The 13084-nt window shown below is 42.2% G+C and overlaps 1 protein-coding gene across 3 annotated transcripts in view; it reads left to right on the top strand.

The window, feature by feature from the left end:
• Nucleotides 1–11901, top strand: part of Tec (tec protein tyrosine kinase) — a 65703-nt gene extending 53802 nt beyond the window's left edge. For all 3 annotated transcript variants that reach the window (XM_035452790.1, XM_035452789.1, XM_035452791.1), the window contains 7 exons: nucleotides 2988–3062; nucleotides 4311–4482; nucleotides 4846–5062; nucleotides 7190–7254; nucleotides 9898–10016; nucleotides 10099–10256; nucleotides 11337–11901. In XM_035452790.1, the coding sequence (XP_035308681.1) occupies nucleotides 2988–3062; nucleotides 4311–4482; nucleotides 4846–5062; nucleotides 7190–7254; nucleotides 9898–10016; nucleotides 10099–10256; nucleotides 11337–11420 (890 nt within the window). In that variant the 3' untranslated portion in view covers nucleotides 11421–11901. The remainder of the gene's footprint in view (nucleotides 1–2987; nucleotides 3063–4310; nucleotides 4483–4845; nucleotides 5063–7189; nucleotides 7255–9897; nucleotides 10017–10098; nucleotides 10257–11336) is intronic.
• Nucleotides 11902–13084: the final 1183 nt, after the last annotated feature.

Below are 13084 nucleotides of genomic sequence, written 5' to 3'. Positions count from 1 at the left end.
ACCAGTCTGGGCAATATAAGAAAGTTCCCCATCTCAACAAATAAACGTCAAAGATGTGTGTAGAGTGATCAGAGAAGGTTTTGGATGAGCCAGGGTTTCTGTTTATGCTGAAAGTTTTCAAGGAACAGAGTGTAGTTGCTCCTCAACATATAGTAGGATTATGTTAAGATGAAACCATCTGAGTTGAAAGTGCCCTAAGTAGAAGGTGTGTTTAGTGCAGCTAATCTACTGAGCATCCTGGCTTTGTGATGTGGCACTCTGTAGAGTACCAGCCGGTGACCTTCATGGTTACGTGATTGGCTGGGAATGATGTCTCATTACAGCTACACAACTGGAAGGTATCCTGTCTTACAATCTAGCCCAGGAGCAAACAAAATTCACTATTCTCAGAAGAGGTCTTGATCCAAAAAGGATGCTTTTCTTGGAGTGCATATTGCTTTGGCACCATGCTGAAGTTGAAAAACTGTAAAGTGAACCACTGAAGACTGCAGAGGACCCGACATCATGCACACAGGTTCTTTTCAGCAGCTTGAATCTGTGTTACACTCAAAATCAAACAAACAGCAAGAAAAAAAATAAGGTTTCCACGTAGGTTTCCAGCATTTTTTACTTTAAAGGTACAAACAAGTAGGGTGTCCAATAGTCAGCTGCTTAATTCTACTTGTGAAAAATTTACTTGTGAGTTAATCAGAAGGCCTCTTTATGAAGTGTGTTGCTGTTCTATGAGGCCATTTACTATTTTTCAGATGATAGGAAGAGTTATTAAGATGTAATTTACACACCATGGAATTCATGCATTTAAAATACAGGGTTCAGTGGCTTTTAGAATATTTACAGTGGGCCACCAATCACATCATCATAATCTAATTTCTTGAACCCTGTCATCATTCCCCAAAGAAATCTTGTTCCCATTAGCAGTTACCCATGCCCCTCCTTCTCCAGCCCAGCCCCAGACAACCACTAACCTACTTTCTGTCTTAGTAGATTTGCCTGTTCCGAACAGTTCATAGAAAAAGACTCATACATTTATACTGTGGCTGGGCTTTTTTTTTTTTTTTTTTGGTTTTTGTTTGGGTGCATTATAATATTTTTACATTTGTCCACATTGTATTGTGTATTCCTTGTTGAAATAGTCAGAAAAGATAAAAAAAAAAGATCAAGGCCTGATACGTGAGAACTATACAGTATGTTGTATAAATTATTATGCAGAGCCTTGCATAATATTTGCACAATTGTTGGGTTCCCATGCCAAGTTATAAGTCTGTGTTTAATTCGTAAGTTATTTCCAGTGTCAGTGTAATATTGCTAAAGGCAAAGTAGAGAATTGGCCCTCTAATTCCCAATCTTGAAAGCTATCTTAACACACCTACCTTGACAAAATTTCTCCTTCATCTGCTTGTGGAAACCAAGATGTAGCCTGATTATGCACAACCTCCAGGCTTGATGATACCAGGGGAAAGGCTATGGGGATTCTGGACAGTGTAGATTCTTGGGGTTTTTTGTTTTGCTTTGTGTATTTCATTTTTTTTCTATTATGAAGTCACTGAACATATTCTTAGTGTGTTCTGCTCAAGTCTGACCTGTTCCAGGAAAGAAATCCTGAGGAAGCTGAAATTCTCAGGCAGGCAACCAGAGAAAGTGTCTACTCCTTTTTATTGACAGATAACAATCCATTGTGTGGACATTTGGCTCGTTTCCACATTTTGAATTTCATGACTAACATTGTTATGCATTTATGTGTTTGTGTGGAAACAGAGTTTTGATTCTTTGGGGTACTTGTCTACAAGTGAGCTTATAGGGTTGTTCTGCAATACTGTGTTCATTACTTGAGCAATTAAGCCAGGCATGGTGGCACACACCTTTAATCCCAGCCCTTGGGAGTCAGACGCTGAGAGAATCTATGAGTTTGAGGCAGCTGGTCTATAGATTGAGTTCCAGGACAGCCAGGGCTACACAGAAAACCCTGCCTTGAAAAACCAACAAAATAAAACAAGACGAATAAACAAAAAAAAATAATTTGAGCAATTAATTCTTACAGTTTTCTCCCCCCAAAACCTTTTTCATAACCTTGTTCTTTTATTCTCTTGTTTTTATTATACTTCTTTCTCTATTTCATATATATATAAAACAATTATCTTAATTTACTTAACTGATATGTATTTAGTACCTACTTTGTGCAAGAAAGCAAGTCATATTTTGAGGAGAGTATAGTGGACATTTTTGGTCATCAATCGAGAAGCACATGCAGTTTTAAATTACGATGAGAAAAGTGCTATATATCGGAATTACAGACCTATACAGGCGTTCCTGGAAGAGGGCTCCTGTTTCTTCTTTGGGGTCTTTAAGATTTGACTTTCTGGGGCTGGAGAAGTGACTCAGAGGTTAAGAGCACTGGCTGCTCTTCCAGAGGTCCTGAGTTCAATTCTCAGTAATCACATGATGGCTCATAACCATCTGTAGTGATATCTGGTGCCCTCTTCTGGCCTGCAGGGATACATGCAGACAGAACACTGTATACATAATAAATAAATAAATTTTTAAAAAATTGACTTTCCTCTCTGATTTCCAGTGGTTGGTAGTCCTCATTGCTTATACCCCAGAGCATGATTTTAATGCTACAGTCACAAACACTGAGTTATATCAGATGAATCACTTTAACTTTTAGCAGACTAATAAAATTCTCTTTTATAGTTCAGATCTCAAATTGGAGAAGATCATGAACTCACTGATGATAAGCACTGGAAATGTTTTAATATCCTTCACAGTGTTAGAGGAGAGAGGAAGCTAACCTTGTGCCAGATAAACACTGTATTTAAAAGGAAATGTGTAGAGTGGCTGAAAACATACTCTGCAGTGTTGTGTGTATATGAAGAAGAGGAGGCTGAAATAATAAGTGAATGAATTTTTCCTACGAGCTTCTTGTTTAGCATTTGACTGAGTAGAATGGTTAAGATAAAATTAACTACAATGGTTTCTTCACTCTTTAGGGCTTGTCACCAGGCTGCGGTACCCGGTTAGCACCAAGGGGAAGAATGCACCAACTACTGCAGGCTTCAGCTATGGTAACTCTCATTCTGTAGTTGCATTGGCAAGTTTCCCTTGTAAAGAATTCATCTTTGCAATACGAATGTAGATATGTGAAGTCAACACCCTGGGGATGGGGATGGGGAGGGGGACAACACTGTGAACAGAGTGGTGAAAAGTAGAGAGAGGAGGTTTGACCACTGTGTGTCACGAAGAGGAACTGTATCTTCAGGGTGCTCTCGTTAATGGCTCCAACAGAGAAAGGATTGGGGCAGGGCAGACAGGAGGTGTAACTGAGCAATCTTGGTCCAAGTGTGGCCTGGTTGATAATTTTCTCAGATCTGGTCCTACAAAGTGGTCTGAAGAAATCTTTATTGCTTGAGGGGACAAGCTGGTTCTCTGGAGCTGGTTGCTCCTTGTCATCATGAATTACTGACTGTACCTGGACTTGATGGTCAGGGGCGCTTCTATTCCTGGAGTCAGAGGTGGTTTCTAACAACTCTTGGACGCAGTTAGTGTCTTTTGAGCATCCAGAATAGGATGTTGTGAATTCTATAAGATGCCTCAGTTCCTTGCACCTTTGCTCCTTTGTACCTGAAGGGGAGAAGGTACGTTAGCTGTCACCAGGTTTTAGACAGATGCTCTTTGCCCATGTATGTGACCAGAAGTAAATGAGACAGATGCTGACGAAGGCAGAGATGCTAGGCTTTCACCCTGCTTGAGTCACCCTGTGGGCCCAAGAGAGGAATTTGGTTTTAGCAAAAGAATTCTCTGGGTGCAAGTTATATAACTGTTTTTTAATGCCTTGATAGAGTGATTAGAAGATTATACTTTATAGTAACACTAGATTTTCTGTTTTCATCATTATTTATATAAAAAAAACTTTCCAGCAGGGTGTTGGTAGCACACACCTTTAATCCCAGCATTCAGGAGGCAGAGGCAGGTGTATCTCTGTGAGTTTGAGCCCAGCCTAGTCTCCAGAGCGAGTGCCAGGATAGGCTCCAAAGCTACACAGAGAAACCCTGTCTCGGAAAAAAAAAAAAAAAAACCCAACTCTCCATAGATAAAAACTAAATATGTCACTGCTAAAACAGTTGCTGTCATGGTTCTCACTGGCTGTGCAGTCTGGGTGTCTCGATACAGGCTGCATCTCTGTTCCATGTCTTCTGGTAATTCCTGTTGTGTTATCCAGGACGTGGGGTTGGTCTTGTTTGGAACATCTCTCTTCCCCACAGACTTACACTGCTCTTCTTTTTAAAGGTCTCATTTTCTTATCTCTCTTACAGAGAAGTGGGAGATCAACCCATCAGAGCTGACTTTTATGAGGGAGTTGGGGAGTGGACTGTTTGGAGTGGTGAGGCTTGGCAAGTGGCGAGCACAGTACAAAGTAGCCATCAAAGCTATTCGGGAAGGTGCCATGTGTGAGGAGGATTTTATAGAGGAAGCTAAAGTCATGATGTAAGTCTCTTTCTATTATTACTACTACTGTTATTATTTTTGTGTATGGGTGTTTTGCCTGCATGTATTTCTGGTTACCATGTGCATACAGTGCCTGCAGAGGCCAGAAGTGGACACCAGATCCCCCTGGAGTTAAAGATGGTTGTGAGCCATCATGTGAGTGCCAGGGATCGAACTCAGGTCCTCTGGAAGAGCAACCAGTGCTCTTATCCAATGAGCCATCTCTCTCTAGTCCAACATGATATAAGTTTCTAGCTTCTACCAGGTCCACCCTTTTGTATTAAAAATTGGTCCCACCCGGCAGATAGGCCTGCTGGTTTCTTTTCCTGTGGTAACTCTCTGTGTGTCTGTCTGTGTTCCCAGGAAGCTAACGCACCCCAAGCTGGTGCAGCTCTATGGTGTATGCACCCAGCAGAAACCCATCTACATCGTTACTGAGTTCATGGAACGGGGTTGCCTTCTGAATTTCCTCCGACAGAGACAAGGCCATTTCAGTAGAGACATGCTGCTGAGCATGTGTCAGGATGTGTGCGAAGGGATGGAGTACCTGGAGAGAAACAGCTTCATCCACAGAGACCTGGTAACCATGGTTCCCCTGCCCCCCCCCACTCCCCATGGCTTCCCACTCATTGGCTGGATTCTTTTGTCACATTGCATTAGCCAGTGAGCTGTCTTGTATTAGTCCCCTGTTTTTGTCCTTAGCAAGATTTCATTATTTTAAAACTTAGTAAATTTCTATAATTTGATAATTTTAAAGGAAAAGACTTTTATTAAATCTAATAACTTACAGACTTAATATCTCCAAGCAAGTTTCTATGAATTAATTGTTTGAACTCTGGAAGATTCCCAGGAGATAGCTAGCCATAGCAGATTTATTCCCTGTCTTTGTGTTATAGATAAGGATGTTAGCTTTGGAGAAGTGAACGTGGCTTGTCTATTGTGAGACATCTTCCTTGATTCTTCTACCAAAACTGAGAGGATTTGCATTGCCCCCTACCCACTTTAGTTGTAGTTTCCTTGTGATGGAGTGTGGATCCACTTATTCAGAGCAGGAGCAAGGCATTTTGTTTTAACATCACATGACACAGGCATTGCTTTTGTGCTGTATAAACACAAACTGGTTTGATCATGGTAACAACCATAGGAATGTCGTTCCTATTTCCATTTTACAGACAAGGGAAATGAGTGTGATTGGATAAAATATTATCAGCAGTCAGAGAAATGGTGGAGGCAGGATTTGAACCCAGAGAGTTTGCCTCTAGGATCAGTGCTCTAGCTGCTATGCTAGCCTCTAGATTTAAAGCATAATAAAGAATTGAGGATTTGGCAATGGAAGACTTGATCTCCTAGGTGTGTTATGGCTAGTTCCTTATCCATTCTGTAAATTGGATTTGCAATTTACAAATCATTACTTTGCTCACTACGCTATTTTAGAGTTCATAGCATATAATTGAGGCAAAGGGCTTTGTAAAGCAGGCATGACATATATCATTGGTTTTGATGATTATGTGTAGCTGTGACAAAGGCTAATTGTCATATTGAAACTACGAATTAGGCACCGTCCTAGTTTTTGATCTCACAAAACAGATATAGGATGAACACCTTCATGACTTTTGCATTTGTCTGTGTAGAATTTGTTTTCATGAAAGCAAAATTTGATGTGTTGGGTGGGCTCTGATATTAAATTCTGGAGGTTTCAGCATACATTAAAGGAAGAGTCTGATGTTCCTGCCTCCTGGGAAAAGTAATTTTATGGGCTTTCTAGAGGCAGCACTGTGGTTGTCCCCATGGGAGGGTGCAGGTGATTCAGGAAATGGGTACTAACTCCCACTTGAGAAGAGGCTGTGAAATATCCTCAGAAGATACATAACTGGGGTTGCCACACAGAAAAAACAATAAGCATCCAAAGAGTCAGGGAGAAAACTACACCTCATCCCATTCTACCGAATTATTTTATCAAATCACACAGCTTTGAATAGAGCAAAAAACAAAAAGCATGTTTGTGTTTTACCAGCTGAGTATACCATGTCTTAATATATTAGAAACTTCATACATGATAAAGCAAATCCTCTGTTTACACAGTAGCCTTTCTTTTGACTGTTGAGATGAACACTCTCAGATTACTTGTCACTTTGATGACTGTGTGTTTCTGGCCTTAGCTTGGCTTGTTTCTAGCTAGCTTTTCTAACTAAATTATCCAGTTTCTCTTTAGTTACATTTTGCCTCTGGGCTTTTTAATCTTTCTTTATTCTATATGTCTTTCCTTCCTTCTTATTCTGTGGCTGACTGGGTGGCTGGGTGGCTGGCCCCTGGTGTCTTCCTCTCCTCCTTTTTCTCACTCCTCTCTTCCCTAGATTTCTTCTCCTACGTGTTCTCTCTGCCCTCCAGCCCCACCTGTTTCTCTCTCCTATCTAGCTATCAGCCATTCAGCTCTTTATTAGACCAATCAGGTGTTTTAGACAGGCAAAGTAACACAGCTTCACAGAGTTAAACAAATGCAACATGAAAGAAAACAACACATCTTTGGATCATTAAACAAATATGCCACGGCATAAACAAATGTAGAACATCTTAAACTAATATTCCACAACACATTTACATCTTTTCTGGTGTTGACTTTGTTATATTGACTAGAAATTCAACTTCTTTTTTTTTTCTTTATTGCAGGACTTTCTAATAAATGTAACATCATAATGTTGTTTTTCAGGCTGCCAGAAATTGTCTAGTGAATGAAGCAGGAGTTGTGAAGGTATCTGATTTTGGAATGGCCAGGTATGGCTGAGTACTGTGCGCTCTTAAGTGATGGTCACATTATTTTGAATAAACATGGGAAGGTTTTGGGAGATAGCTCAGTAGGTAAACTGCTTGCCTCCTAAACATGAGAACCTGAGATTGATCAGAACCTAAGAAGAAGTCTGGGAGTGGTGGTGCATTCTTGTAATCCCAGAATCCCAGAACTAGGGAGGCAGAGACCGTGGGGGGACGGACCCGGGGGCTCTCTGGCTAGCTAGCCTTGGTTAATTCATGAACTCTAAGCCATTGAGAGAACCTGTTCTAAAATAGATAGACCGTGTTCCCTACCATTCCACCCAAGGTTGTCCTCTGTTCTCTATATGCACCCATACCGCTCACAAAGTCATTCTGGGCTGAATACCAAATCTGAGGCCAGCCTGGGCTACATGATACCAATGCTGTTAAAAAATTAATGTGGGGATAATTTGCACCAGTAAAGCAAATGGGAAATCTCTTCAACTGTTGTGAGGTTAATGAGACTAACTATATTTTGTAGGTTAGTAATTCTCTCCACTAGATGGTACTAGAGACTATTAAATGCTTCTCTCTCTCTCTCTCTCTCTCTCTCTCTCTCTCTCTCTCTCTCTCTCTCTCTCTTCTCTCTCTCTCTCTTTCTCTCTCTCTCTCTCTCTCTCTCTCTCTCTCTCTCTCTCTCTCTCCCCTCTCTCCTCTCTCGTCTCTCCCTCTCTCTTTAGAGCTAATTAATTCTTAGAATCTTCTGGAATGTGTTTGGTAATCTAGTGCTTAGCATAACCATGTTTGCAATGTTTTTAATCTCTTCATTTTTGTAACTTTAAGAGTGTTAGAATAGACTCCTCAGAAGCACTTTGCCTCTCTTCTGTCAGTTGAGTCGTAGATATGTTAGAAATCAGATGTGTAAGAAGCCTAAATCTGTGGACCACAGTGGCGACTAAACGGAAGGGCCTGCCCACATGCATCTTAAACGCTTGAGAAAGGAGACTTAGAGATAATGACTGTGACAGCAGGGGCGTGGTCAGCAAGCAGTGGCCTGTCTGTCCGATCTGTGTCTGTTTGTCCATCCTGTGAATCAAAAAATAGTGAAAAGGAAACTAAAAGCATATTGAAACACCTGAAAATTATCTGACATCTAAGTCATTGTCCATTAAAAAAAAAAAAAAAGAAAAGAAAACATAGTGCCCTTGAGACACACAAGCTTTGCCCCACACTGCAGAGGCAAAACCTTGAGCTGTGACAGGGACTGTGTGCGATGCAGAATCTGAAATCCCTTATGTATTATCTGGCCTTTCTCAGGAAAAGTCTGTTATATTCTGTAAAAGAGATAACTTGGGATTGGGGGGCAGGGTGGAGGTAGCCATTGGAGACCTGGTGACCAGAAAGACGTTTTTCACATGGGAACACTGATCGAACACCACAGGAAACAGCCACTAAATAAAAGAAGCAAGAGTGGTACCTCCTGAAGTCTGGGACTAGTGTCACCTGCCTAGGGAACAAGAAGACAGCTCAGGCAGTTGGTTCAGAGGTCGATCTGAGAACAGTTACAAAGGCAGAGAAGTACTGGGTTTTCTGGGTCCAAGACCTGCTCCCTAGAAGATGCTGACTAGGGAGACCAGAATGCTGTCACTCGCTCTCAAAGCCCTAATTACTCAGGCTTCTCAACATGATGTATGTAAAGATGTTTAGCACCTGACAGGTGGCCCTCCACTTTCTTATAGTCTCTCTTCAGAAAGTTGGTATCTTTATACCAGTCCTTGTAAAACTACTCTTTATATACTAAATTCAGACTCACCTGACTGACAAGTCTTTGACCCAGCCCAAGATGGCACCGTCTGCCTGATAGCATCTTATCTGTACCATCCAAAAGAGGAAGTTAGTGAATCATTTGACTCTTTGCACATGACAGCTTTAGAATTAACTCTATATAAATACATAATTCATTCATAACCAGCCCCTCTGATAAATCGGTGCTGAAGTCCTCAAAGTCATCACTAATCAAGGATACCTTCCCACCCCACCCCGTCCGAGGGAGTGGACAATATTACATTTCCAAGTTTCTTTCTGGATGGACCTATATGTGTTCACATAGAAAAGGAATAAAACATTGCGTACGTGTGGATGGGTGGTGCTATGGTATATAAATACACTTACCGTCTTTTTATACTTCTTCGCCTCTTATTTTTTTTCTCGCTTGTTTTCACGAGCTGTAGTTTTAATTTGCACTCTTCGGAGCTGTGCGGGCTCAGAGCCTGGGGATCACTACTCACGAGTTACCACTTCCGTTAAGCAGCTCTTGCTTTAGATCTTTTTCATACAGGGCCTTTGGGTAAAATTTTGTTCAGGGAACAAAATCACACACCCAAGAGTTTGCAGCAGTTGTGTGATATTTCTGCCTCATGAAAAAGGAAAGATGAGCAGCAGAACAATGAAGGTGTAAGTACATGCTAGGGTTGTGAGGTTGTCTTCTTATGGCCTTAAATTATGCTGAGGAGATAGACATCACCAGACAAGGCCATGAGCTGAACATTTCACTTCAGCCAGGTGCATGGTAGACGTCAGTTATTGTCTTGTTTTGTCTTTGTAAAGGGGAAATGAAAGCCCACATCTGACATGCAAAGAGGTAACCCATGGTGTGTCTCACCCTAGGTATGTTCTGGATGATCAGTACACAAGTTCCTCTGGTGCCAAGTTCCCCGTGAAGTGGTGTCCCCCGGAAGTGTTTAATTACAGTCGCTTTAGCAGCAAGTCAGACGTCTGGTCATTTGGTAAGGTCCATGATGTGCATTTCTTCCCCTTCCCTGTGAGGAGGAAACAGACATGTCATTGAATAACCTTATTGTTCTGTAGGTGTTCTAATGTGGGAAGTATTCACAGAAGGCAGGATGCCCTTTGAGAAGAACACCAATTATGAAGTGGTAACCATGGTTACTCGCGGCCACCGACTCCACCGGCCAAAGTTGGCATCCAAATATTTGTATGAGGTGATGCTGAGGTGTTGGCAGGAGGTATCTACTTCTTTGTGTTCTCTTATGATCTGTAAAAACATCTTGTGATTGGCCCAGTGGATGGGGTAGGTACTGTCCTCACAGCTAGTGAGGGCCTGCCTTCTGCACAGGGATTTCAAGCTCCAGCAGGAAGCCAAGTCTTTGTCTCAGTTCTAAATACTGAGAAGAATCTGAAGGAATGGAGAGTGCTAAGAGTTAGCTTAATGTACTCAGGCTGATGTCTCACTCCCAGGTGGAAACCCCTCCACAGCCAGGGAGGGGCTTGGGAATAAGCTTGGAGAAGTTGCTCCTCCCCTTCCTGTGCAATAGCTGTCGGCTTGAAGCATCACTCTTTCTAGAGAAGGGTTCTTTGATCTCAGTGTCTCTGCGTATCTTACTTAATCTCTAGAAGCATTGAAATGTCACCTCCATAGGAGAGATCAAACACCAGAGAGACCCTTGAAAGACAGGAGTTCACATATATTGTATATGGAGTCCTTTAACGTTAGTATTCAGAATAACCCTTTAACGTGTAGACACATGTACTATAACCATTTGATAGGGGAGGTTGATACTTGCCCAGGACCAGCTACCCACAGAGCATGAGAGGCCCATCCAGCACCAAAGCTGAGGCTCCCTGTCACTTGGCTGTGATAGCTCCCACAAGCACTGATTGGGGTGGGCAGAGGCTGACTAGGCAGGAAGTGGTAGCAGAGAGAGCAACATGAGCAAAGGTGGCAATTTGGTTGTAAACACGGTGTGTGTGCCCGAGGGTGAAGCTTTGTCTGATTTAACAAAGAGCCAGAGTGAGGCTTTTTGTGGGAAATGAGGTTAGGTGACAAGATGGTGGGGGAGGGGCGGATCACAGAGGGTTCTCCAAATGAGTGAGACTTGATTTCTTAGGCACTATGGAGCTCTAGTAGGTCCCTGAGAAGGGGATAAAAAAGGAGTCTAGCAGGCATGAAATAAGTTTGGCACACAGGCCAGCCTGTCTTCCCAACCCTTGAGTCTTGCCTGTGCAGTGTTCCACAGGATTGGAGCAGTGAGAGTTTTCTTGGGAATGCATTCTGAAACTCACAGCTTCTCTTTGACTTTTTGAAGAAACCAGAGGGAAGGCCTTCGTTTGAAGATTTGCTGCGTACGATAGATGAACTGGTTGAATGTGAAGAAACTTTTGGAAGATAAATGGTGGCTCTGGTTTCCAAGGCAAGACGAAGAAATAGCACGCTGTGGGGAACATAATTAAGTTGGCACCGGGGAGTACAGAAGGCTCTCCTTACAATGTGGGAACTCCAAAGCCTTTGTTTCTGGTCCAGCCTCAGCTCTGTGACTGTTTGGTAGGGTGCAGAGATTGTGTCTTAGAGAGCATGGCTTGAAGCATTCACTAGCTCATTCCTTCAAGAGCTCCCGTGCCAACAGTGGAGCATCCATCGAACCCAGGCCTCAGGGTTTGCCCATTTTGGAGATGAACATGGGGCTGTGTTAGCTGGTGCTAATAGAAAAGCCAAGATGTTTGGGAGGGGGAAGAGCCATGTCCCAGAAACTCTTCTATGCCCTTTGGCTTCTACATAAACCTGGGCCTGGAGTGTGGTCTATAACCGAGTTCTAGGTAAAACAGGAACCCACCCAAATAAGTAGTAATCCTCTGTTTTCAAAACATCTCTTTCCAAACCTGTCCTTACTATTACATTAAAAAAAAATCTGTATACTGTACATGTTGTAAATACGTATAATATGTAAAGTTATATATTTATAAAAAAAACATGAGTTTGCCTCTTTAATTGAAATTTTTGGGTTTTTTTGTTTGTTTGTTGTTGTTGTTGGGGTTTTTTTATTTTTTATTTTTTATTTTTGGTTTTTTGAGACAGGGTTTCTCTGTATTGCTTTGGAGCCTGTCTTGGAACTTGCTCTGTAGACCAGGCTGACATTGAACTCACAGAGATCCACCTACCTCTGCCTCCCAAGTGCTGGAATTAAAGGTGTGCGCCACCAACACCCAGCTATTTTTGTTTTTTGGGACAAAGTCTCAAGATGTAGACCAGGCTGTCATCAAACTTACAAACATCAATCTTTAATTGAAACTTTTAGGGTTAGAGAATGTCTAGTCCTAATTCTAACAACTGCCAAGTCTATCTCCCCCAGGAATCAAATATTGCTTTCTGAAGAGAAGAAAGCTTGGGTCCTTCAGCGACTAAATTCCTGATTCACAAGTAGACTCATACAAACATGCATGTCGGTCCAGCTTGAACCACAGCATGGCCTCTGATGTGCTATTTGACCCTGACCATGGTAGCCAGAGCTGTTAGAGCTAGGTGGAACTTTTACTGACAGAATTAGTTATCTCGAAAGTCTTAAGAATGCTCTGACTGAGGTGCTGGGCTCGGGACCAGAGTGTTATAACAAAGAAATGGTACCCAACAAGAGGAGGTCCCCAGAGCAGCTTACCTTTGTTGGCCCAGGATGCTGGCAAGGGAGCTAGAGAGAAGGTGTTCTGAGCTGCCATGTGTTTTTCAAGAAGCCTGGCTGGACTTGGGTCCCTGAATTAGTGAGACTGTCCATCCCAGCCTTGCACTAGACCATGCTGGCCAGTATGTTTGAGTGGGTTTCTCACTTACACAATTTTCTTTTTCATGAGCTTCAGAGAAAAAAAGCCAACCGAGCTACCACCAGTAGAAACCATTTACCATCGAACACACTGACCTTGGTGTGAGTTCCCAACGCCAAGGATGGTACCACACCCACTTGTTGATTATGTGAGTTTTCTGGCTTGGAACTCAGGTCCGTATATTTCTGTGTCAAACACTTTATCCACTGAGCCATTTCCCTAGCCCATATAAATACTTCCTATG

This window comes from Cricetulus griseus (assembly GCF_003668045.3).
Source record: "Cricetulus griseus strain 17A/GY chromosome 1 unlocalized genomic scaffold, alternate assembly CriGri-PICRH-1.0 chr1_1, whole genome shotgun sequence".
NCBI classification, from domain to species: domain Eukaryota; kingdom Metazoa; phylum Chordata; class Mammalia; order Rodentia; family Cricetidae; genus Cricetulus; species Cricetulus griseus.
This window is presented reverse-complemented; position numbering and strand designations above follow the sequence as displayed.